At 42.1% G+C, this 26966-nt stretch overlaps 1 protein-coding gene across 1 annotated transcript; it reads right to left on the bottom strand.

The window, feature by feature from the left end:
* Window positions 1-369: 369 nt before the first annotated feature.
* Window positions 370-26392, bottom strand: ALiX (programmed cell death 6-interacting protein-like protein AliX). The gene is made up of 11 exons (XM_080274433.1): window positions 26178-26392; window positions 25420-25538; window positions 18442-18569; window positions 10458-10611; window positions 8921-9099; window positions 8194-8382; window positions 7629-7946; window positions 7231-7424; window positions 5031-5229; window positions 1859-2011; window positions 370-1217 (listed from the first exon to the last, which is right to left on the bottom strand). The coding sequence occupies exons 1-11, from the start codon at window positions 26390-26392 to the stop codon at window positions 480-482; spliced, it is 2586 nt and encodes an 861-aa protein (XP_080130559.1). The 3' UTR covers window positions 370-479.
* Window positions 26393-26966: the final 574 nt, after the last annotated feature.

Below are 26966 nucleotides of genomic sequence, written 5' to 3'. Positions count from 1 at the left end.
TACGTCCCGACAGCCCAAGTCTGCCCAATCCAATGGGCCACGCTTCCATTCACTCACCATTCAAGCCCCCGGAATCCTGACTCTATCTGATACACCAAAAACCTATTGCCACATTCTGTAGCTTCACACACACACACACACACACACACACACACACACACACACACACACACACACACAAATGAAGAGTACAAAGACATAATGAGTACAAGAGATATTGATAACTAAGACAGCAGTTATGTTGAATATAAACACCACCATCAGCTGGCACAGAACAAGAATCTAGAAAATGATAACTTACTCTAACAATAAAGAAGTGAACAGCACCCTCTCTGTAAGAGAAATATACTTTGAATACAATACCTGACAGTATTAATCTAATGTTATACACAAGCTACAACAAAGGCAAATGACACTAATAAAGTAGCATATCCACTATGTATGGTAATATGTTGGCAGCAAAATACTTGAGAGCACGTTTATTGCTGTGGAGGCTGTGGCTGTGGCGGGTAGGGGTAGTTGGGGTAAGGCTGCTGTGGGTACGGTGGTGTTGGGTAGCCACCTGGGTAACCTGCTGGAGGCTGAGGCTGCTGTGGTTGCTGCTGGTAGTATGGAAAGTATCCCTGGGGCATAGGGGTATACACTGGGTAGCTCTGATATATATATCCCTGTGGGGCCTGTGGTGCTGGCATTCCAGAGGGGTTGACAGGGTAGGGGAGGTTAGCAGCGGCTGGGGCAGAGCCATACTGGGGTGGTGCTGCAGCTGCTGGGGGAGCACCAGGGGCAGAAGCTGGTGGGACTTGAGGGGCACCCTGGTATGGGTTGACAGCTGGTGGTGGTGGTCGTGGAGGAGCTGACTTGGCAGTACTTTGTGCCTCCTGATGATGGGCTGGAGGGTTTGGTGCTGATCCTACATTTTGATTGGCTAAGCCCTGAGTAAGGTCTCGCATGAGTTCTTCCTTCTCTGTACGGCGAGCAAAGCAGAAGTCATTAATTTTGCTTTGGAAATTGACCAGCAGCTGTGTTAGGTCATTATAAAACTTTGTGCCTTCAGTAAGATTGCTAGACAATTCATTAAAATTGTCATAAGCTGCAGCTAATTTCTTCAACATCGTTTCACGTTCACCTCCAAGACCAGTTGCAGCTTTGCAAAAGTCTGCATGAGCTTCCTGGATGTTTTTAACCAATTCTTCTTGACGATCCAAGCTTTCTTTTACCTGCAATAGAATGTTAAATATGCATAATCATAAATATTAACAGTTCTGTTTCACTGGCAACCTACTGTACTATTTACATTCATTAATTCATTCATCATCTAATCCAGTGTTGCCCCATGAGGAGCATAGAAGCTTTGGGCTTGGCAAGTTGGTCCTGACATTTTAGATGAGAATGAAAAGCCTCAACTATCCCTTAGTGGCATCAGGTGAGCAATAAACACCAACCACGCCTTGGATATTAACCTGCAATGGCTCAAGCCAATTGGGAAGTCATATTACCCACTAAATCACCAGGCACCATGATTTGGTTATATGGTTACCACCCGGCATAGTAAATGGTTTCCTGGTGTACAGGAACCCGTTCGGCTTGTCACTCAGTGCAGAGTCACCTGTAGACGGAAGGAAGAGGAAAAGGAAAGAAAGACAGAAGAGGAAAGAAGGAACAAAGAGAGGGAAGGGCAGACACCTAAGAGATACACTACATTGAGTGAGTGCATGGTAAGCACCCCCACCTACCACTCCTGATGTAATTAAACAATAATTCCACTGATGGTGAAATCTTGGAATTTCATCATCATCAGCCCAAGCTCTTTTCCCGACCTCAAGATGGGGTGAAGTTTATAAAAACAGAAATGACATACCTGCTTTTGTAATGGTCCAAATACACGCCCTAAGCTCTCTGTTGATATGCCAGCCTCATTGATTGATCCTTCTTGATTCAGTGCAGACAAGAACACTTCCTTCATATCAACAGTAGCACTTTTCAGTTCACACTCAATGGCATCCCTTTCAGCCTGGAAAATAAACAATATCAGAAATGAATAAAGTACAAAATATTCTTCTAATATCACATACTGATGAGATGAAGTTTGGGTTTGTGCCTGACAAAGAGGCCACTTGATGCAATATTCACTGTCCAACAGCTTCAGGAAAAATACATAGGAAAAAAAAAGGGAGCTGTAGTTTGTTTTTGCTAACTTGGAGAAGGCTTCCGACAATTCCTACGGAGGTGGTGAAATGGGCAATAAGAAAGCCAGGAATCGAGGGTACTCACACCCAGGACAGAGTGAAGAGAGATTTGAGTGATGAGTTTTTTGTGACTGCTAGCTTGAATCTGAGGTCAATTTTGTGCTCTTTATTGTTTATCATGATGCTTGTAGCTCTCTCCTGTGGCTTCAGAAATGGGCCCCCATGAGAGATGTTGTATGCTAATGACTTAGTGTTGACTGCAATGAATGTGTGGGAGGTGGAGGAAAGATTTAAGAAGTGGAAAGATGGAATGGGGTACAAGGGTTTGAGAATAAACACAGATAATACAAAAGTGATGATATCACAGGCTGGTGGCATTAATGGCAAAGAAGAAGGAATGTGGCAATGTGCAGTTTGCCACAAGGATGTGGGAAGCAGCTCCATCTTCTGCAGTGTTTGTGGTAAGTGGAAAAGTAGTAGTATTAGAGATACGCTATGAAATAATGTTGATTTTGTGTGTGGTGGGTGTACGGGAGGGCATGAAGAGACTGAAAGGTGTGAAAAGATTATTTTTGCTGGAGAGTTTCTTGAGTGAATGGGGGAGATTTGTTATTTGGAAGACATGTTATGTACTAGAGGTGGGGCTGGAACTAGCTCTTTGGCTAGGGAATTTATGTTCTGGAGGTGGGGCTGGAACTTGTTCTGTGGCAAGGGTAAGGACAGGACTGGTTGGAAGAAGTTCAGGGAGCTGTTGTCTCTTCTAACACTGTGAGGGCTCTCCCTTTGTACTAAGGGGTCACTAAATGCAGCATGTGTTAGAAGTGTAATGCTGTATGGTTGTGAGACCTGGGCGATAAAGGAAGAGGATATAAGAAGGCTCAAAAGTACAGAAATGATGATCAGATGGATGTGTAACATGTTCTTGAATTAAGGGCCTTGGGGGGTTATGGCTGCAATTGAAGAACTGAGAGGAAGGATTAGACTTGAATATTAGTGTTGTGATGAGGAGTGGTAGACTGATATGGTTCAGGCATGTTAGAGGATGGAAGATGACAACTGGGTGCAATGGGTGAGAGCTGTGAATGTCAAGGATAGGGCTGTAAGAGGCAGACCAAAAAAAGACATAGGATAAGATCACAGGGTGTGACTTCAGGAATAAGAGACTGAACAGGCAGGCTGCTGGTGATCGAGCAGCCTGAACAGCTTGGCAACTCAGTTCTGCCGTGACTTATGTGAAAGTAACAAGCACTCTCCTATTCCTGTTTTTCTTTTCATAACTATGAGGCCAATAGTTAAGTAATGTTGCAATAGGTTTTGGTTAAAACTGAATTACTTGAGGTCTTGATCAGATTAAATGGTATCAGAGTAAGTTAATGCCTAAAATGGCTTGTGACCTGCTTATGTTGGTGGAGGAGGCCATATCTCAAAAACTGTTCATTTCCAATGGAAATGAAGGTAAAAACTGAATAAACCATTCACTTATTTTGAAAGGAGCATGTGGAGTCACATGGAGAGACGGACTGACAAATGAGGAAGTGAAAGAGTGTTCTGATGTGGATGTGGATGTGATATGAAGCATTAAGAGATACACACTGAGGTGGTTTGGCCATGTGGTGAGGATGGAGAGAAGCTGACGAGGAGAGTGTATGTGAGTGAGGTCGAGGGGGGAAGAGGGAGGGGGAGGCCAAGGATGAGATGAAGGGATGGAGTGGAGAGGTATATGAAAGAGGGGTGTGTGAGCTGGAAGCAAGACAGTGAAATGGAGGAGGACAGGGCAACATGGAGGCGATTTGTTTGTGGCTACCCCTTACTGGACTGAGGTGTCTGGCAATAGATAGATAGAAAAACCAAGTGAAACACCAAAGACTCATTGTCAGGTTGAGTATGGGGAATTATCCTTCTTCCTTCAACTTTAACATTCTTTTTCTGTGTCTGGCCTCATCTCTTCCTATTTCTCCTATCCTTCAATTCACTTTTTATTACTCTCTTTCCAGTTCATGTGGCTCTACAACAAGTGACAAGCCTTATGGTTTCTTGTGACTAAGGAAACCATTTACAACGCTGGGTGGTAACCATATAATGGAGTGATGTGGAACCTACTACAGCGCTCCTGTTAACTTAGTGGAGACACTCATATGTGTTGTCCATCTGGGAACCAAACCTCCACACTTTTCCTCACATGAAGCACTGTCAACCACAAGGGAACACCTGTTCACTACACGGGACAGCCCAGCATTTATTCATTTACAACAGGCAGCAATTTCATAACAATACAGTTATAAATAAGGGCAGAGGAAAAGTTGAATGGAAACACTTTCCAATGTCACGCACACCACTGAGTGAGGGGTTTGTGGTGTTTAAGGTCCGGGCCAGCCCGTGGGGGATCATGCAGTACTCGGCGGCAGTTGGACACAGGTTGCATCAAAAGGATTCGAGAGGGTTAACAATGTTATATTATGCCATGAATAAAGATGTGCCTGTGTAGTTGATTAATTATCCCTCAAATTTAGATTCAGCAACCCATGATGAATGAATATAAACTGTGCACTGTGATGAGTTTGAGGAAAATGGTATGCTTTAAAAAAAGTGTCCCTCAATACATCTTGCTGTGCCTCTGAATTGTGATAGCTTAAATTGTAATGCCAATGATCCCACTGTGGATCACTGGATTCAAGAGATTAAAATGTTGGCATTAATTTAGGCACTCTCAGATGTAAATACACCTATAACCTCTGTTACCATTTGGATTCTAACTTTTGTCACATCCTGTACAGGAAATATATGGAGCATGGATGGAAATATAAAGGTTCATGGAACACTGATAAGTAAAATCTGTACACTAACCTTAAGAGTTTCCACATTTTCCATGAGCTCTTTCAGTCTCTGTGTAGCTGGGCTGCTGTTGCTAGTGTTGGCTCCAGCTGATGGGAGAGAGGCTGCCAAACTCTCTGGTCCTGCAGACAATAACTCCATGCCTTCTTTGTGAGCTTCATACTTTTCACGAATTGTACTATCCGCTGTAACTGCCGTCTCTATAACTTTCCTAAAAGAAACAGAGAAAATCTTATTTTTTATGACCAGTACTGCCAATTCTGATTAAGTACCCACAACCCTTGGAGCAAAGGTGAATAAAGGTGGTTGTTATTGTGGCCCCAGGTTCATCTGGGTATGAAACCAATGAACTGCAGGAATCGGCCACTTCAGCTGAACACTTCAAGATATCTTTTACTGAGGTTATGACTGAGGATTGTCTATCAGCGAAAGTGAGGTATAAGAGACGAGTAAATGTAATGTGATATGAGGGTCTGCATTACAGTGATGGTGTAGCAGACTGTTTTTGAGTTTTAGTTTGTGCTGGTACTAAAGCAGGCATGGGTGAAGGCTTGGCTGTAGTCTGGCTAGGTACACTTGCATCTCTGGGAAAGACAAGTCTATGGGATGTACATCTCTAGTGGGGGTTCATGAAAGATGTTGTTTGGCTGGAAGTTTTGGATGGCTGTTGTGGCTGTGTGTTTGTGTTTATAATTGTGCAGTGCAGTATTTGATGGAGGAGGAGAAGGGATGTTGTTTGGCTTTTTACTTATTTGTTTAATGAAGCAATAAGCTGTATGGATCTCCTTAACTGGAAGTACTTCTGATTCACTGTGAATTTAATTTATACTTGTGACCTTACCACATCCTGTTGTTATTCTTAATGCTTTGACTTATCAGCTCTGAAGTTTTCCAAATTTGTAGATGCTAAAATGGACTAATGTAGCCTACAATCACTAGGATTATGGCTTACACAAAACAGAACATTATTTCACTAATAAAATCAATCATCACTCTCTCCACACCAAAAAGACAGTAACCTCAAACTCGTCACCCTATTTAACTAATCACTCTCTTTAGAAAGATATCCCAATTTGTTGGACCTTTTTTATTTTCTATTTTTAAGATACACCCACAACTTTTTCTGAACATTCATGAAAAGATCCTTCTTGCAGCAAGAAGCACTGATACAAATTAAAAGTTCCATGTAAGAAAGGCTAACCAACCAAAAGCAAGGTTTTGGAAAAAATGCATTTAAAGATATGAGAGTTAATAATCTCTGTAATGGCAGCTCCAATTTTCTCTGTTAACCCCCCAATATCTGTAAATTAAAAGGCTTCCTTATCACGGATTTACAGTTACTATAATAACTATTTATCACGTGATAAAAGGAGGGGTGGGGAGTATGTGGGTGGTGGCAACTATTTTTGTATGATGCAAAGCCAACACCCATCCCATTTTGAAGGTTATGAAATGACAATACTACTGGCATATAATACTTATGGTCTCCCTCCCCCCAAAAAAACTATTGACATATAATACTTATGGTCTCCCTCCCCAAGAATCCTTAATCAAAAAAGCCCTACGGGGGCATCAATATAGTTGTAACATATGTAAATTAGGCAATAAAACTGACATGTATTAGACATCAGATGTCAAACTCACAAGTCAAAAAGTACCTAACTGGCTGGAAGATGTTTGCCCATTGGCTCTTCTACCTCCCACATGATGCAATGTTCGTTGGACCAACTGAATGCAATAGGGTTGGTTGTTGGGAGTCCAGACTATGGACTCTCGGTCATGGTAAAATGGCCAATATTTGTTTCTTTGGAGGCAAATACATGTGATCTTGGCCACAGGAACATGTTGGAACCTGCAGGCCCATTTTGCCATTTTTGATTGGTTGGCCCTTCTCCCAAAGAATGCCTCAAACATATCTCATAACTCTATGCCTTAAAAATATGTTTATTGAAATTATCTTCTGACAACAGAAGATATCACTGATAAAAGTGCATAAAAAATTCACTGTACAGTACAAGATACAGAAAACGCTTCAGGAAGTGACATCGACATATCCTGCTAAGTTAAACAAATTCTCTCAACTCCCTCACTATCCCCTGGGAGGAGAATGGGAGACTACTGAAAAAGGGCAACTTCAGCCTCCAGTCCAATGGGCTGATGTTCAGATCAGCTAGGGTTGCTAAACAACAACAACCTCTAGTATCCCACCAACCTGTATTTCTGTGCATTGGTTTGGAAGGTCCCAGTGAGCTTGTCGGAGGGTGTGCGAGTCCAGCGCTCCTTAAACTGGTTGCGCAACTGGTCATCTGAATCCTTCTCCTCTGCCAGCTGCCTCTCACACTCCTCTAGCAGCTCCCGGTTGCGTGTCAGTAAGTCAGGGAGTTCTGTGATCATCTTGTTCAGGGCCTGGAGAACATGGGGTGTGTAGCATCTTCATTATGTAACCTTTTCACACTCATTTTTGTGTTAAACCCTTAGTATTCATTATATCATCCTTTTTTACTATATTCTTTAGTCAACTCCTCAGCAGGTTGTGGAATTCCATAATCATCTTCAAGGTGTAGCAGTGGTATGTAAAAAAAACAAAAAAAAAAAAAAAAAAAAACTCACCTCAAGGCCTCCAGCCTGAACCACAGAAGCAGACTTGTCACGTAGAGACTGAGGGACCTTTTCCCCAGCTTCATCTTCAATTGCTGCAGGGAGGTTTAGTGAAGCCAGGATGGAGTTTAGGAGCTGTGTGCTTTCCCTCAGCTTCCCAATCTCCGCGCTAACAATTTCCTGCTTGCGAGTGTCATAAGAAACAATGGCTTGCTGCACTGCTACTGGCACCAGAGACTCAAACAAGTCAGTGAACGATCCACTGAACCTTTCAGGTACTGCAGTGGGCTTAGCAACAGCTGCTTTCTCAATACCAGTAAGTGTCTTAATCTGAAACAAATACCAATATGTAAAAATTATGTCATACCAAAATTATATTCCCAATACTCCTTGCTCCAGCATTTTCCATACGTAAGGTGTAAAATACCGGCAGACTCAAAAAATGGCCAAGACAAAAAATCTAGGGGGACTGGAATGGATACTGAATATAACAAACTAATCTTTTATTTTACTCAGTTAATCCAAATGCATGCTCAAAGAAAAATAAATAAATAAAAAATCAAGCCCTCCTACTCACATCTGGGACTCTCTCATGATAGATAAAGTCATTATCCTTGACAGCCTCCTCTAAGGAACGCTGGGCTCTACCCAAAGCATCCTCAAAGAAAGATGAATCCGCTGATCTTATCTGTGCTGCCTTGAACAGTTCCACTGCATGACGAAGGCGGGCGATTTCCTCTCCAACAGCTTTCTTACTGTTGCATACCTAAATATTGTAGAAGGAGGAAAAAAGGATGGCATGTGACTGCTTGAAATATTCTCTCTCCTTGCTGTACTGTACTGTATTCTCAATTCCATATATATATTTTCTTATGTCTAGTATGATACCTGATACACCGCATGATAACTTATTTAATCAATCTCCCACAACCTGCTTACCACAACAGAATATGAATTAATATAAGCAACACATTATACTCTCTCTCTCTCTCTCTCTCTATCAGATGACTGAAAACAGACGAGCCTTTTACTGAAGGAGTCCTCCCAAAGCAGAACAAAGTCATCTGAAGACTGCACCCATCCATTCATTCAATTCTGTGTTACCCCCATCATGACTGTAAGTGCCTGGGGCTACGTTATTTCATCAGATATTAGAAAGAGAGAGAATAATGGAAATTGTTTCTAATCCCTTCACACACAAAGCTGCCTTAAGCAGAACAAACTGTTTAGAGGTAGTAATACTAAAACAAAATAAGTAGCTGTCACTGGAGTGAAACAATTTATAAAATAATGATGAACCTTACCCTGCTCTGATGAAACTCTGCCAGTCCGTGGTATCCAGCCTGCTTGCCAGCAACACGAGATATCCAGTCACGATCCCAAAGTCCTTTCAAGGTCTCACGCTGGAGATGCTTTAGAGTCTCACCAAACATTTCCTCACACTGGGAGCAAAGCTTAGCCACCACATGGTCTTTCATACGATCTGTGGTGTACAATATAAAAGTATTTTAGCTATACCCAATGACAAGACTAAACCAGTTACTGATTCTAACTTTGGGTTCCCGAAAAAATGTCAAACTAGAGCGTTATTCAGCAAATAATTTGCAGCACATTGTAGTATATCACAGTTCCATCATTATCACTGTCATACACACAAAATCACACCCAGGCTCATAAAATTTCATGCAAACAAGACCAACTAAGTTGCAGTAGTGGCCCAGCAGTCAGGTAATAACAAATGAACAAAAATAACAAAAGACATAATTTATAATCCTACCTCATAATTTCGGTACACTCACTTCAATGTAACCACAACTTTGTATTCAAGTGTAGGCATGACCCAGCTCTGTCTCAAGAAAACACGCACGTGTGTGTGTGTGTGTGTGTGTGTGTGTGCGTGTGTGTGTGTGTGTGTGTGTGTGTGTGTGTGTGTGTGTGTGTGTGTGTGTGTGTGTGTGTGTGTGTGTGTGTGTGTGTGTGTGTGTGTGTGTGTGTGTGTGTGTGTGTGTGTGTGTGTGTGTGTGTGTGTGTGTGTGTGTGTGTGTGTGTGTGTGTGTGTGTGTGTGTGTGTGTGTGTGTGTGTGTGTGTGTGTGTGTGTGTGTGTGTGTGTGTGTGTGTGTGTGTGTGTGTGTGTGTGTGTGTGTGTGTGTGTGTGTGTGTGTGTGTGTGTGTGTGTGTGTGTGTGTGTGTGTGTGTGTGTGTGTGTGTGTGTGTGTGTGTGTGTGTGTGTGTGTGTGTGTGTGTGTGTGTGTGTGTGTGTGTGTGTGTGTGTGTGTGTGTGTGTGTGTGTGTGTGTGTGTGTGTGTGTGTGTGTGTGTGTGTGTGTGTGTGTGTGTGTGTGTGTGTGTGTGTGTGTGTGTGTGTGTGTGTGTGTGTGTGTGTGTGTGTGTGTGTGTGTGTGTGTGTGTGTGTGTGTGTGTGTGTGTGTGTGTGTGTGTGTGTGTGTGTGTGTGTGTGTGTGTGTGTGTGTGTGTGTGTGTGTGTGTGTGTGTGTGTGTGTGTGTGTGTGTGTGTGTGTGTGTGTGTGTGTGTGTGTGTGTGTGTGTGTGTGTGTGTGTGTGTGTGTGTGTGTGTGTGTGTGTGTGTGTGTGTGTGTGTGTGTGTGTGTGTGTGTGTGTGTGTGTGTGTGTGTGTGTGTGTGTGTGTGTGTGTGCGTGTGTGCGTGCGTGCGTGCGTGCGTGCGTGCGTGCGTGCGTGCGTGTGTGTGTGTGTGTGTGTAAAACTTTAATAGGGATAAGCAACTGGTCAGTTTCACCTTAAATGCCTAGACTTAACACTTTACCCTGGGTCCCTACACTCCTGGGGGGACAAAAAAGGATTGAAGGATGGCTGCATGTTACCTTTAATGGCCTTGACCGTGATGACCTCCTGGGCCTGAGCCACACAGAGACTGGACAATGCCGTCAGGGTTTCTGGCTGTAGATCTGGAGTTGGTTCCTGCTGCACACTACCATGAACCACACTCTTCAGATGTGTCAGGATACCAGCTGCACTCTGCAAAATAAAGCATCCTCATCATCATCCATACCCTGATAAATAACCCCAAAACATCATCAAACACATATAAATAACACAATATCATCATTCCACCCCTTATAAATCATTTTCATCCCATCCCTTAAATGAAACCTGGTCCTCTTAATCCTCGTAAAAGCATCAGTCATAATCATCATTCTAGTGTATAAATAAAACAATAATCTTTGCTGGTGAGTGGGGTGTGCCTGCAGAAGTGGATGAGAATGGCAGTGCTCTAATGGATATTTGTGCAGGAAAGGGGATGGTGATAGCAATAACCTCTTTAGGCACAAAATGATCTACAGGTGTACGTGGCAAGTGACGAGAAGGGTGGGTGGTGAACGGAATGAACAGAAGGCAATCACTGATTATGTGAGAGTGGGTGGCATCCATCTATCATCTAATCCTATGTCACCCCATGAGAAGCGTAGGAAACCGGGGCTAGGCAAGTTGGTCATGACATTTAAGATGAAAATGACCAGCCTCATTCATCCCTGAGTGGAATTATGTGAGTATTCAACCCTAACGACCCCTTGGATATAAACCTAAACAGGCTCAATCCAATTGGAATTCCTTAATTACCCACTGAACTACCAGGTGCCATAATTTGATTATATGGTTACCACCCAGTGTAGTAAATGGTTTCCTGGTTTTATCTTTTCTCACAATGCAAATACATTCTAAGACGGTATGTAACAGATGCAAGAACATACAAAGGTTGGGAGAATGGACTTTCTGACCACCACTTAGTGGTGGCAAAGGTCATGATTCAAGTGCACTGGAGGAATAGAAGGAGGGAAGGACAGGAGAAAGTAGTCCATACAAGGAGGGTAGAAAGGTTGTAAGAGGATGGAAAAAAGGCAGAATATAAGAGACAAGTGGAGGAGCGATTGGGTAAATATGATGTGAAGCACATGGGGGATGTGGAAGGTGTGTGCAAGATATTCACAGAAGAAATCTGTGCAGTTTGTGAGGTGCAGAGACGATGAAAGGGGGAACAAGGAACAGCATGGTGGAACAAAGAGGTGAGACAAGTTATGGTGCAAAAGAAGAAAGTATATAGTAAGTGGATGGGAAGCAGAGGCATGGAGGGAGTTGAGTGACGGAAGAGAAAGAGATATGTAGAGAGGAAGAGAGAGGTGAAATGATTAATAAGAGAGAGAGTAAGACAGTGGATGATGAATTTGGAAGGAATTTGAGTGGAAAATGAGGGGAATGTAAGAAAATGTTCTGGGAGGAGGTAAAGATAGTTAGTAGGGCAGTATAACATAAAAATGGCAAATCTATAGTGGAGAAGGGAGAAAAAGTGAGCAGATTGAAGAGAACTGTTAAACATAAAAAATGACAGTAATGCGAGTATAAGTGGCTGGGGAAAGGCTGGGAGAAGGAGCAAGGTGACAAGGGGGGAAGAGATCAGTAGGATGAAAGTAATGGAAGCAATGAAGACAAAATGAGGAAAGCCCGACAAACTGATTGAAAGTGTGGTGAAATGAAGCATGAGGGAGACAGAAGTAGGATGGCTATGGAAGATGAGCAGGTTGGCCTGGAAGGAAGGTGGAGTTCCAGAGGATTGGAAGTCAGGTATAATTATCCTCCCATACACAGGAAATGGGGAAAAAGAAGTATGTGGTAATCATAGGGGCATTTGTCTTCTTAGTGTAATATGTGAAGTATATGGTAGGACACTTAGTGACAGAGACAGGAAAATAACAGAGGAATTTGTTGGAAAAGAACAGGAAGGTTTTAGGATGGGAAGAGGTTGTGCAGATCAGATATTCATCCTTAAGTCTTTAGCAGATACGTTTCTAGAGAAGGGAAAGAAGTTGTATGTGGCCTTCATGGATTTGGAGAAAGCATTTGACAGAGTGGATAGACAAGGAATACAGAAAATATTAAGGATTCATAGAGTAAACAGGAAGTTGTTGAATGCCATGAAGAGTATGTACGAGGGTGCTAAGGCTGGAGCATGTCTGAATGCTGGATTGAAACTGATATGTCTCCATGGCTGTTCGATCTGTACATGGATGGGGTTATAAAAGAGATACAGGATAGGGCATTGGATGTTGCAGTGGCCCTAATGAGAGAGTGAAGCATTTGGAAACTTCCTGTACTGCTGTTTGCTGATGATACTGTATTGTTCAGTGAAGACAAAGGGGAACTGCAAGGCTTTGTGAATGAGTTTGGGAGTGTGTGTGTAAGAAATAGAATCTAAAGATGAAGTTAGGGAGAAGCAAAGTTATGATCTTCAGGAGAAATGAAGTCACTGAATGTAAAGTGAAGTTGGATGATTAGGAAATGGAAAATGTGAGTGCATTTACATACTTGGGTAGTGTGATGAGTAAGGATGGAAGTTTGGAGGATGATGTCCTTGAATGGGTACAACATGTTAGAGAGGTTGCTGGTTCTTTGAATGCAGTGATAAGAAACAGGGAAGTGGGCATGGAAGTAAAAAAAAGTCGCTACATGATATTACTGTGATACCAACTCTAACGTATGGATGTGAAGCTTGGACCTTGTTGGAAGGACACAAGTCAAAGGTGAGAATAGTGGAAATGAGTTATCTGCAAGGAGTATGTGAAGTTACATGCAGAGACAAACTGACAAATGAGGAAGTAATGAAGCGTTGTGGTGTGATAGAAAGTTAGAAGTACACTGAGGTGGTCTGGCTATGTGGAGAGGATGGAGAGCGAGAGACTAACAGGGACAATGTATGTGAGTAAGGTGGAGGGGGAGACACGGAGGAGGAGGAGGCCAAGGATGAGATGGAGAGATGCTGTGGAGAGGTATATGGGAGAGGGGAGTGTGAGCTGAGGGGAGGGCAGTGAAATGGCAGGGGACAGGGAAACATGGAGGTGATTTGTTTGTGGCCATCCCTTATGGTATTAAGGCGTCTGGTAACAGATATAGGGATAGATCATCTCAACTCTTTTAAATACAATATAACAATCACCACCATCATTGCAACCCTTACAACATTCATCATCCCAACCCTATAACAAAACATCATCAGCTCACTCCTTATTAACCCCTACACCGCGGGCATGTTTACCGATGTTTTGCATGTGCCGCGGGGTTATTCGGGCTCCGACAGACTCTCAAAAAATATTTGCCAAAAATCAGTTATTAGTCCTAGAATATTAAAATTAAATATGCTTATGGCACATACCTTCAGCTTTCTCCTGGAATGTTTGTTGAGCCTTCGTCAGTTACCGTAGGACTTGTGGAGACCTCTGAAGTTGGGTAACGAAGTCTCCACTTTACAGTTCCCGACAACCCGTAATATGATTACCACAGCCAGATATTAACACTATAAATACTACTCTATGATTTTCAAGTAGTTTGGGATCCATACTCCAAAAAAAAAACCCACTGTGAAAGCAATGAAAATTATGAGCGCGTCTGACCGCCGCACTTCCGCTAGTTCGCTCTTGGTACTCTGTCATTTATTATTCATAAAACCCCTCACACTTTATATTTCTATAACTACATAACACTTATATATATCTACAGTCTTTATCCATAAGTTTCCTTCAGTAGTTTATTGCCACTGTAGGGATTCAATTTCTTTCAGTAAAATACGTAGCATTCACTTTCTCGTCCTGTATACTGGCGTTGAGAGTGAATGTCACTTTCATCTTCACTCTCATAACTCATAGTATTCAGACATGCTATAGTGAAACTTTCACTTTCATTACTCCTAGGGTATATACTCGTATTCTTATAATACTACTCATTTACATTTCTATTTACGTTCTCTATTTTATTTATGTTATTTACATTTCTATTTTATTTACACTGTGTTATGCACTGTCACTTGAAGTAACTTATAAAACTATTTTCCATTGTTCACGTATGTTTACATTCATTACTTTCACTTGTTGTTTACACATTATTTACACATTATTTACAATTCCACTTGCACTGTTTTACTCAACAGAAAGATCGTAGTCACTCTTTTATCAATTGTCAGCCCTTTACCTCTTTCCACACGAGGTTTAGTAGCGGGTAAAGGTCACAGGGCCCTTGCATGGGAGTGAAAAAAGGCCCTGAAGTCAGCAAGAGGATGAGCCGTACCTCCTCTTCGGAATCTGAGAGAGAACTGATAGGAGGGCCGGCCCGGGTTGAGGCCTACTTGAGGGTTATTCAGCACTACCAACGTAGCTCTTGAAACAGCTATGTATTTCACTGAAATGATTGGCAGGAAATCTAGACAATACATTATAAATTAGGTAGTTCCAGGTGAATGTAAATATCACTTAGGCTTCTCCCTTCCCTCCTTATATGTATATTTATTACGAAAAGAGATTATATGGCATATTTCAAGGGGAAAAAAAAAAGCGAAAATTAGCGAACGAGTGCACGTGAGGTGCTGTCAGGTGATAATTAGCCAATTCCAGGTGTATGGCACTCTCACTTACCTTATTTCTTTCTTGTATATATTATTTGGTATAAGAATAGGGCATAGGGCTTATTTCAATGGATGAAATCAGTGAAAAATTCCAGGGAAGATTTACTTAGCGTAGCACGGCCGGGCAGGCGAGAGGATAGTGTAATGGAGGGGGGGTAAGGAGGGGAGTCAAGAACGGGGAGAAATGGCTAAATTGTCAACAATGGATGGGAGTACAGATGAGATTAGGAGTGCTGACTAGTGTTGGACATTGGCAGTACTGATAGATGATACAAGCCCCCACTTGGAAGCCCGGGTGAATTCAAAATAACACAGAATCACAAAAGCGACGCCCCGCGGTATGATCCCTTGCTCCCAAGCGTCACGAAAGTGACGCCCCGCGGTTAAGGGGTTAATAAATCATCACCACCAACAACCCAACCCCGACGAATCTTATGATGAGAAAAATACTGTATGCTCTCTATTTTGGCAGCTAACTAGTGCCAAAATAACCCCGCCAAATCCAATTGCGCCATATCCAAGGGCTTATTTAAATGGGGAAAATTTTCCTTGGTTCTAAAGGGTCAATAAAAAGCCTGATTTTTCTCCTAGTCCACTTTTATTCTATTGTCAAGATGTAATAAATAATTAGTATGTTAACATTACTTTTGAAAATTAACCCATAAAAAGAAACCGAGGTGCACTGATAGACTAAACTAGTTTCCAAGGCTGAAAAAGCTAGGGTGACATTCAACTCCGTGGCTCCCCTCCCAGGCCTCTCCTCCACCCTCCTCCACCACTGCTTCCATTGCTGATTCTGCCTCTGCCACCATTTTATCAAAACCTTCAAAATCAATATCTATTGGCAGGCTATGTTAATCTTCCTCCATGTCATCTTCCACATTTAAACGTTAAATTACCTCTATCACTTACTTGTTTTCTTCACGTTTGCAACTGAAATAGCAAGAGATCAGATCTTGTTAACAGTACCAGCTGACTAGGCTAAATAATAGGGTTGCTGGGTTGGCAGTTTTCAAGCTAAATATATCAATTTTTGCCTTTTAAAAACCACTTGCCCTCATACTTTGCTGTTTGGCAGCTGGGATTCATGGTTCATGCTCAGGGGATGTTTGCCAATTGTGAAACTTGAGTTGCCAAAATCTATCCATCTATCTATAACAGCCAAAATAATGGGTAAAATATTTTGAATTTTCCTGTCAACTGCAAATCCACCAATATGGAGGGCTTTCTGCATAATTAATCCCACCTACAATATCCATCTAAGAGATGAGGTATGGTGGGATCCACAAACACTGAAAGAGGAGATGCAAAGGCAGAACCCATCAGTGTCATCACCACAAACACCACCACCACCTCTTCAGCCCAGATTCCAACCTGACATAAAGCAGGGGAAAAGGGATCCAGAAACAGAGAAAGCATGGAGGAATGAGAACTATCAAATGGTATCATGATCATCATCATGATCCGAAGCCTAATTCTCATCCAGGAAGAGTGGATGAAATAGGATCTAGAAACAAAGAAGAGGAGGCTGCAAGAGAGTAAAATTACTGTATCAGACCCTTTTCTCAGAAGAAAAACAAATCACACAATCACTTTCACATCACTCAGTCATCCAAAATTTTGCTCTCACCTCACAAGCTACTGTAATAAGCTTACCACACTACCCTTATTCATCATGGTAACTATAAAGTTTACATAATTTGTGATGCTTTTGTCAGAGCCTTGATGAGAAAGAAATCATAGCCCTGATACAAGACTGAGTGGTATAAGGCGAAAAAGTCTGCAACTCCCCTGCATGAGAAATATATGAGGGGAATGTAGTGTCAAACTTTTCTGAGTTACTCTGTCCATACATATTTTTTAACTTTACAGTTATGCATCTCCAGCTGCACACTACCATAAACTACACTAAAGTGTGCCAGGACACCACACACACACACACACACACACACACACACACACACACACACACACACACACACACACACACATACACACACGCACGCACACACACACACACACACACACACATATGCACACTTCACCTGTGTGCATCATATAAAATATAATAATTCATCTTGAAGCATTCTTTATCCAGTTCAAATACAAAGATCCATTACTTGCAGCACCTAACCATATTTTGCTTTTACAGTTTTCTTATTAAAAAAATATATATATATATCACCAGTTACTCTAATGACATTGTATACTGGTTCTAGTCCTCCAGAGAACAAAAATGCAATAAAATATCTGTTATCCACAGCATGAACTCAGTACTGCCTGTACTGTCAGGTTTTGCAAATTATATAAAACAACATCATTCTACTTCTCATGATATACTTTGTAAAACACCAATAACCCAGTGTAGTAGCATCATTTCACATTAACAATGAAAAAACACATGCATGCATAATGCATGTACATACAGAGTTGTTACTGAGTAACCCCACTGTCTAACTGAGCAGACCCACCAACCATAAGCCAGCAAACTCCCCAGACGGGCTATTCTGTGCAGTGAACCAATATTCCCTTGCAGGAGACAGTACCTCACCACAGCAAGACACTGGGAAAAGTGTGGAGGTTTGGTTCCTGAACAGATAATGACTTTGCATTTGTCCACCTAGTTAACAGGGGCACCATAGGAGCTTCCACATCATCCTGTTTTTTGGTTACATGGCTACCAGCCTAGTTGTAAATGGTTGCCTGGGTTAGGGGAAACCATTGGGATTGTCAGTGTAGAGCCACCTGAAGTGGAAAGTAGAGTAATAAAAAGTGACAGGAAGGATGGGAGAAATAAAGTGAAGAGGGGAAATACAGAAGATGAATTGATGTAGGTTAATGAAGAATCTGGCAGTACTACATCAGGTGAGTAATGGTCACCACCACCAAACCACCACACACAAAAGTAAACTGTAATACAAAGGCAGAATATGCACTTGATAATTTCCTGATAAGTGGGAGTTGCTCTGAGATAACACTGCTGTTATAATGTTGCAGTTATTTTTGTTTCCTACTAATCACCCCCCAAAAATAATACAGTAACATAGGTGGTGGTGGTGATGATATGACGGCAACGACAACGATGAGGATGACAACGATGATAAGGTTATGATGACGATGGTGACAACAATGACAATGATGATGACGACGACAACGACGATAATTTTGAGCAACATAAGGCCCCACTTCAATAGACTAAACTACTGGTGGATTCTTAGATTACAGATTGCAAAGTTTACCTAAATGAGCAGACTCCCTCTAAATACATTTTCTACTATAGTATTCTCAGATTCTACATCACAAAGGGCTTCCAAATGATATAACAAATTGAAGATTCTTAGATTCTCGATAACTGATCACTGATCTGAGACACTAACTATTTTGTATCATCGATAACATACCTGGAACAACTTTGCACTCTTCTTAAGGGCTTCATCTGAATCTGCACTCTGCGTTGCTGCCACCTGGCTCTGGAGGGCAGCGATGTTGTACAGCACACATACCTTCTCATATGACAGCGACGACACCGCTGGAACACAGTACATATACAGCTACCACTAAGAAATAATTCTTGTAGTTAGGTGTTTTGTTGTTGCAGCTCCAGGCTCATCTGAAATGTGACTCCAGTAGACTGCAAGCTAAGCTGCCCTTCTGCAGTCGACCATTCTCCTTTCAGAGGAGAGAGATGGAGCTAAGGATATCTGTATATGAGTAAAGGCTATGATTTGAAATATCCTTGCTATAAGTTACCCTTAAAAAATATGTCATTCAGCTCATGGACATTTATTTCATTATCCAGTATTCTCATCATCTTATGATTTTATTCACCACAAAATACTTTTTAAAGCCTAAAGGGTCATATACACTCTTAAATCCCTGCAATATGAGAAATATTTCTGAAGTTGAATAAAATACAGAACAGGGAAACAGCTGGATTATTTAAAAGTATGGCACCCAAATTCAAAGGGTAAAACCCATATATACTGTACAGAAATTACTTAATTTCCACTGCCACCCTTATAAGGCTGGTTTGTCAATTTCCCCCAATCTGTAGCACAATCCACTATATATAAAAAAAAAAGTTGTGCTATATGCAAGGCGGAGGAAACTTTTTTGTTGCAAAATCTTGGTCTATCTGTTTGAGCAAACCTGTCAACTGCAGGATGGCCAAATGTCCCTATGGGACTCTCCCAAATATTCATTACAACATTCATGTTGTGTCAGCATTTTAATGTGGCATGTGCTGTACAGTGCTCCATTATGTGCACAATGTTGCATGGACCTATTCTACAAGCAGGGAACATATAATCTGTGATTCCACCTGACCCAAATCTAAGCTGGTAGTTGAGATGGGCTGCATGATGTCCTGATCTGTGCCTAGCTAGGTAAACTCAACCTTCTTTATTCAAGGACACCTCTGATGAATAAACTCAACCTTCTTTATTCAAGGACACCTCTGATGAGTGGATGTCAAGTGAGAAAGCTTGTAATAACATAAACTAAATTAGGAATTGATTCGTTACATTTATATGATATTCGTAATTATGTCAAAATTAAGTAAATGTTGCATCATTATTAGTGTATACTATGTCAACTGTTCAAGTGGTCAAGGAAGAGGCCTCACCTGGGTCAAGGATGCAGGCAGTGCTGCTGTCCTGATCACACCCCAACAAAACAACACAAAAAGAACACTGCAGATCACACATCACCGTATATACGGCAACATTAAAAATTAGTGTAAAGAGAAATATAGAGACTGAAATATTGCACTACCAATGCAGTTACCAGGTATGTGCATATTCGTTTCATTCCATTTTTGCTTTTGATGACTCCAACATGCTCGCATGTGTCAGCCTTGGTCACCTACAGGCGGCTGTCCATCTCTGGTAGCTTCCTTATTTAGTCCCTTAACCCTGAGGTCACACTCAATAACCTGGCCCCAGGTCTTTTTCGGTCCACCTCTCACTACCCTACCCCCAACATTATCACTTCTCACTTTCTGCACCCAACTGTCATCCCCCATCCTCTCCACATGCCCATACCATCTCAATCTACCTCTCCTCATCTTAATACCAACACAATCCAGTCCCATCCAACCTCTCAACTCTTCCATTGTAAACCTAGCCCCCCCAGGCTTTGCACACAAGGACACACTGCACATCCACCTAATCACTACCATTTCTGTACGTCTAAGCCTGCGGTTATCCTCTTCCTTTGCTGCCCAGGTCTCACTACCATACAGCATTACACTCCTAATACAAGCTGCATACAAAGATCCCTTAGCACAGAAGAAGAGCCCTCTCAATGTCAGGAGAGGCAACAGCTCCCTGAACTTCTTCCACCCACTCCTCACTTTAGCCACAGAGCTAGCTCCTGCCCCACATAACATGTCTCCCAAATAAAAAAAACTCTTCCACACACTCAAGAGGCTCACCAGCAAGTTCAATCCTTTCATACCTGGCAATATTCACATGCTCTCCCCAACACACTGCACACATGAAATCAGCAGTACCTCGAAGTCCACCTCTAATGCCACTACATCTCTTATGCACCCACTTATCACAAACACTGCAAAAGATACAAATACTTCCCACACCCTTGTGACAAATCACACATGGCCACTCTTCATCATCTTTGACGGCACTGCCTCCAGCCCTAGATACCATCACTCTTATCTGCATTTACTCTTAAGCCCTTGTGCCCCATACCATCTCTCCACCTCCTAAATCTTTCCTCCAATTCCCTTCCATTCTGTGCAACCAACACCAAATCATCAACATACAACATCTCCCTTGGATGTCCATTTCTGAAGTCACGTGAGAGGGCTTCAAGTACGATGATAAACAACAAGGGACTCTAAACTGACCCCTGATGCACACCAGCATTCATGGAAAACTCATCATTCAAATCTCCATTCACTCTTACCTGGGTGTGAGCACCCACATATATGACCATAACCAGCCTAACCAGCCACTCCTCAACCCCAAGCTTTCTCATTGTCCACTTCGCCACCTCTCTAGGGACTCTGTCAAAGGCCTTCTCCATATCAACAAAAACAAAGTAGAGTTCCCTTTTCTTTCCTATATATTTTTCAGAAGCTGTCGAGCAATGAATATGGTATCAGTGGTCCCTTTGCCTGGCATAAACCCAAACTGCATCTCATCAATATTCACACTATCTATCTATCTATCTATCTACTGCCAGACGCCTTAATCCCATATGGGGTGGCCACGACCAAATCGCATCCACGTCACCCTGTCCCCCACCATTTCATTGCCCTGCTCCCAACTCACACATCCCCTCTCTCATATACCTCTCCACTCCATCCCTCCATCTCATCCTTGGCCTCCCCCTCCTTCTCCCCCCCCTCCACCTCACTCACATACACTCTCCTCGTCAGTTTCTCACCCTCCATCCTCTCCACATGGCCAAACCAAATCAGTGTGTTCCTCCTAATGCTTCCTATCGCATCCACATCCACACCACAATGCTTCTTCACTTGCTCATTTGTCAGCCTGTCTCTCCATGTGACTCCACAGGCTCCTCTTAAAAAACTCATTTCCACTGCTCTCACCCTTGACTTGTGTCCTTCCAACAACGTCCAAGCTTCACTTCCATACCTTAGAGTTGGTATCACAATACTGTCATGTAGTAACTTTTTCACTTCCATGCTCACTTCCCTGTTTCTTATCACTGCTTTCAAGGAACCAGCAACCTTTCTTCCTTGTTGTACCCATTCAAGCACTTCACCCTCCAAATTACCATTCTTACTCATCACACTCCCCAAATACTTAAACGTACTCACATGGGGTGGCTTTAGGAGCGGCAGAGGACATGTGGATCAAATATTTGCAGTAAGACAGATAGTGGAGGTGTGTAAGAAGGACTATAAGGTGTTTATATCACTTATGGATCTGGAAAAAGCATACAACTAAGTAAACAGAGAAGGTTGTGGAAGGTTTTCCACATGTATGGTGTAGATGGTTAGGTGCTAGGTGCCATCAAGAGTTTTTATGATGTCAGTGAGGCATGTGTAAGGGTAATTGGGCATCTAAGTGAATGGTTCACGATCAATGTGGCCGTGTGACAAGATTGCGTGATGTCCCCACAGTTATTCATTATATATATGGATGGGATGATGAGAGAAGAAAAAACATGAATAACGGAGAAAAAGATTCATTCATTCATTCATTCATTGCCAGACGCCATGTATCCCAGACAGGGTGGCCAAGGGCTTAGAGTTAATTGTTTTACAGGGAGGGGCACTAATCCTCCACCAACCCCACTTGACGTAGGGATGCCAACAGCATCTGGTGTTCCCAGGCGGTCACCCATCCAAGTACTAACCAGACCCAGAAAAAGATGGTGTTGGTAAATGAATGGTGATAGATGGAATATCTCAAATATGTTGTATGCTGATGATGCAATGCTATTTGCAAATACCGGACAAGAACTTGGTACACTGGTGCAGAATTTTGTAGATGTCTGTGGGCATTGTGCCTTGATAGTAAATAAAGAAAAGAGTAAAGTGATGGTTACTGACAGGGAAGGTGACTCCCTGCCTGTGTGATGTTACAGTGGATGTGAGAGACTGGAATTGGTGAGAGTTCTAATACCTGGGTACAGTAATAGAAAAGAGGTAAATGTGCAAAAAAAGTGAAAAGTAGAGCGACACAAGGAAGGAAAGTAGCTGGTGCTATGAAGGTCTTGATAAAAAAAAGAGGCTTGAGTGTTGCAGGTGCACGAGGCTTACATGAAGGAGCGTTAGTGCCAACTTTAACATATGGATGTGAGACTATGGTGTGGCATGAAAAGCCAGGAGTAACAGCAGTGGAGGTGGGACTCCTAAGGAATGTATGTTGAGTACTGAGAGTGGATAGGATACGGAATAATGTGATTCGTGAACGATGTGGAGTGTGGAAGTCTGTGGACACCAGAATCGAAGATAGTGTACTGAGATGGTTTGGTCATGTGGAGAGAATGGATGACAATAGAGTGGTGAAAAAGGTACTGGTATATCTGAGTAAATTTGAAGGAGGGAGGAGGCAAGGTAAGCCAAGAAGCTGGAGGGATGTGCTGGACGAGTATGTGAGGGAGAGAGGTATGGAAGTTGGTGAGGTTAAGGGACTAACAAGAGGTCGAGCTGGCTGGATTAATTTTGTGCAGAAAAGTGCATAACCAGGGATTTGGCACCCCTTTTTAACATGACAGCAGACAGACTCTGTCAGATAGGCATAGGTGAAGCTACAGAACGGGGTGAAATTTTTTTGGCCTATCTGATGGAGCCAGAATTTTGTGGGCTTGAATGACAACTGAATGGATGTGTGGCCCATTGAACTGGGCAAACTTAGGCCACCTGGATGTTGTTACTCCTGACCATGCCCTAGGTTGGGAAAGGAGGTCCGGATGATGATGATGAATATTCATATTTCTCATTGACTGAACAGCTACCTGGTACTGGACATAAGTTAATCTCCGTGACCTGAACTACACTCCCACCTATATCCTGTCCCATACCTATGACCTGAGTTATCCCAGTGACCTGACATACACTCCCATATCAATCCCGTCCCTCACCTATGACCTGAGCTGCCCTAATGACCTGATGTACTCTCATCCATTTCCTGTCCCTCACCTATGACCTGAGTTTTCCCTGTGACCTGACTCTCCCTAATGTACGGTAACCAGTCTGCCCAAGGATTGTGGTTCTGAAATAAGTTCTTAATCCACTGGAATCTCCTAGATGAAAATTAAGAATGGATGAGCAGTTTCAACTAAAGACATCCCAACTAAATCTGACATTAATTTCATCATGATTGCTATTAACAAATCAAAAGCAGGGACCCAACTATGTACACTCACACCAGAAAGTATCGGTGCACTGTGGGTCCGATGCCATTCGGAACAATTCGACCATGCAGCATAGACAGCCCGTTAACACCTGTATATAACATTTACGGCCATTTCCTACACATTATGAAGGGCACAAGAGTTATACCTGATATAGCGGTCATCTATTGTCTGGGATGCCTGCATGTGGGAGAACAGAGCCAAAATTTCCAGTTCCCTTTGTTTCGTGTGTCATAATATTTAACATGTACATTCTGCACCGATACTTTTTGGTGCGAGTGTACATAAGACAACGGAGACAGGCTGGTATCACCTGCATGCACATTCAGGTAAACAGTTTATTATATCTCACAGAAGGTACAGGTATGGAATACTTTATAATTTATTTAAAGTGTACCGTAAGTGAATTGCATAGATGGAAATAAGTACAGCTGAAAGGGTGACATTACGTACATGAGATAAAGGAGACAGGCTAGAGCCGCCTGCCTGGATACTAACATAAACTATCTATCTATCTATTGCCAGATGCCTCAATCCCGTTCGGGGTGGCCACAAACAAATCGCTTCCACGTCGTCCTGTCCCTCACCATTTCACTGCCCTGCTCCCAACTCACACCCCCCCTCTCTCATATAAACATTTTATCATATTTCACAGAAGGTACACGAAATACTGTTTTGAATAATATTCTGTACCATGGTTTTTTATCAGGAAAACTATATTTGAGGTTGTTTTTTCTATGTTCAGCCAGTTATACAATACAGTACAGTATGGTACAGGATTTTATAGAGGTTACACCCCGTGGATGGTAGGTAGGTCGGGGCGCCCACCATCCACTCACTCAATGTAGTGCTGCTCTCGGGTGTCTGCCCTGTCCTCTCCTCCATCCTTGTTTCCTTCCATCTTCTTCTGTCTTTTTTTCCTTCATTCTTTTCTCTTCCTTCTGCCTACAGGTGACTTTACACTCCCTCCTCTGTCTTTCATTTCCTCATTCTTTCCTCTCCCTTCTGCCTGCGGGTGACTCTACACTGAGTAACAAGCCAAATGGTTTCCTGTACACCAGGAAACCATTTACTACATTGGATGGTAACCATATAACCAAATTTTGGCACCTGGTGGTTTATTGGGTAATTATTGTACTCCAGACGGATTAAACCAGTGATGGTTTATATCCAAGGGGTGATTGGGGTTTATTGCTCATGTAATGCCACTCGGGGATGAGTGAGGCTGGTCACTCTCATCTTAAATCTCAGGACCAACTGCCTAGCCCCGGGCTTCTACGCTCCTCATGGGGCAACGTAAGATTGGATGATGGATGGAGGGATACACCCCGTGGAAAGAATAGGGGGTTAGTAAGGCAGTATCTGACAGGATCTTAACTGAAATAAGACTGATCAACAGATTACTATAATGGTATACTTACAAGAAAAAGTACCGGTACTACTAATTTCCAAGACTATGTAACAGTAATCTTATAGTTAGACTAAACAATAACAACTTACTGGGGCAAGTCTAAATGATGATAACTTACTGAGACTGATGCGACCACCAAAAATTGACCCTTTGTCAAAGGCATCCTTCCATTTAAATGGAATCTGGATTTCTGATGGGGGAATCTTGGACTCAAGGGCAACAATTTGGTCATAATATCTGAAAATACCAGAAAAGATTATTCTATATTTAAGTATCAAATGTGTTCAAGAATAACTACCAGTATGACTGGCATTTTAATACAAATATGAAAAGAGACAACCTTGTGAAACAAGCTCCCTAGCCTCTTTTATTTTCACCAAGGTAAGGAATCACAAAAGTACACCATACAGGTATGGCATGGGGTGTCTCTCACAGACATATAGCAAAATGCAGTTTATCAATAGTCTGATGTCCTAATTTACCCATATACAATTTTGCTTGAATGATACCATGCACAGTAACTTAAGACCTTTACAATAATATATATACTAAAAGCAACAAAATAACGTGTAAATAGGCTAGATCTAAAGATGAATTGGCATACTAATATCCTGGTAAAAGGAAACCTTGCAATACTTTAAGATTAACCGGTAGATATATTAAGGATTTACACAGCTACGAGAAGGATACATCAAGCTTGCATCTTACATCAAAAATAAAACTTACATTTTACAAGCGACTTTCTTGGGTTATTTTACCATGTTTTCCTTTGTCTAAGGATTTTCCTGATAAGATATATGACAAGTTAGAAACGCTCCTCAAACATGGCACACTTTAGCTGCATTTAACAATTGTAGGGTTCTTACTATTACCAACCTGTATATTGTCTCCAAGGAAGACTCATGGTAGTCTAAAGTCCTACACACAGCTGAGGTTCTGAGTTTGGCCAAGTCGTTGATGGCACCCACATAACTCTCCTGTTCCGCCGTCTGGTATCGTGAAGTTATTAGATTCTTCAAGGGCTTCAGGATATCGATGTCGGAAGCCTTTTTCAGAGGGAGGCCAAAAGTTTCGGCTGAGGGGTTCGACATCTCGGTGGCGTGTTCCGTGAGCAAGATTACCACAAAGTCCACAATCTTTCATATGAGCATGACGTCATGGGCTAAACAACTGGGGGAAGACTCGTTCTGACAACACAATCAAATTTAAGAAATATTTTATTTAATTTGTGTTCATAAAATGATTACCTGCAGTGGTCAAAATGCAGCTACATAGAACTTAACGCAATTCGAAATTACAGTGTTTATATATACATATATATCAAAATAGGTGCAAGTTAACCTAGCCACTGAGCCTGTAAGCTACTGAAGGTGTCATTTCCGAGATTCCTCGAAGAATGCTTTTGCTCAGATGACGCATTTGCTACAAGGAAATACATGCATAACCCAAGGAACTTCGTAAATAATGCTATACGCCTACTATTAGTACACTGCCAGTGTTGCCAAAAGTCTGTTTCGAGATATGGTAAAAGTGGGACAAACGCCATGAAGCGCATAGCCCCGGTGTTCATCATTGCAACTTGTAGTGGATTATTTACTGTTATGCCACGTACTCAGAGATCAACTTCTTGCTCTCTGAGTATGTGGATCTGATATTGAATTCCTT

The sequence above is a fragment of the Coenobita brevimanus genome, chromosome 6 (assembly GCF_032717465.1).
Source record: "Coenobita brevimanus isolate Jiangsu-jjx chromosome 6, ASM3271746v2, whole genome shotgun sequence".
NCBI lineage: Eukaryota > Metazoa > Arthropoda > Malacostraca > Decapoda > Coenobitidae > Coenobita > Coenobita brevimanus.
The sequence above is the reverse complement of the archived record's forward strand: the minus strand, read 5'-3'. Positions and strand labels throughout refer to the sequence as shown.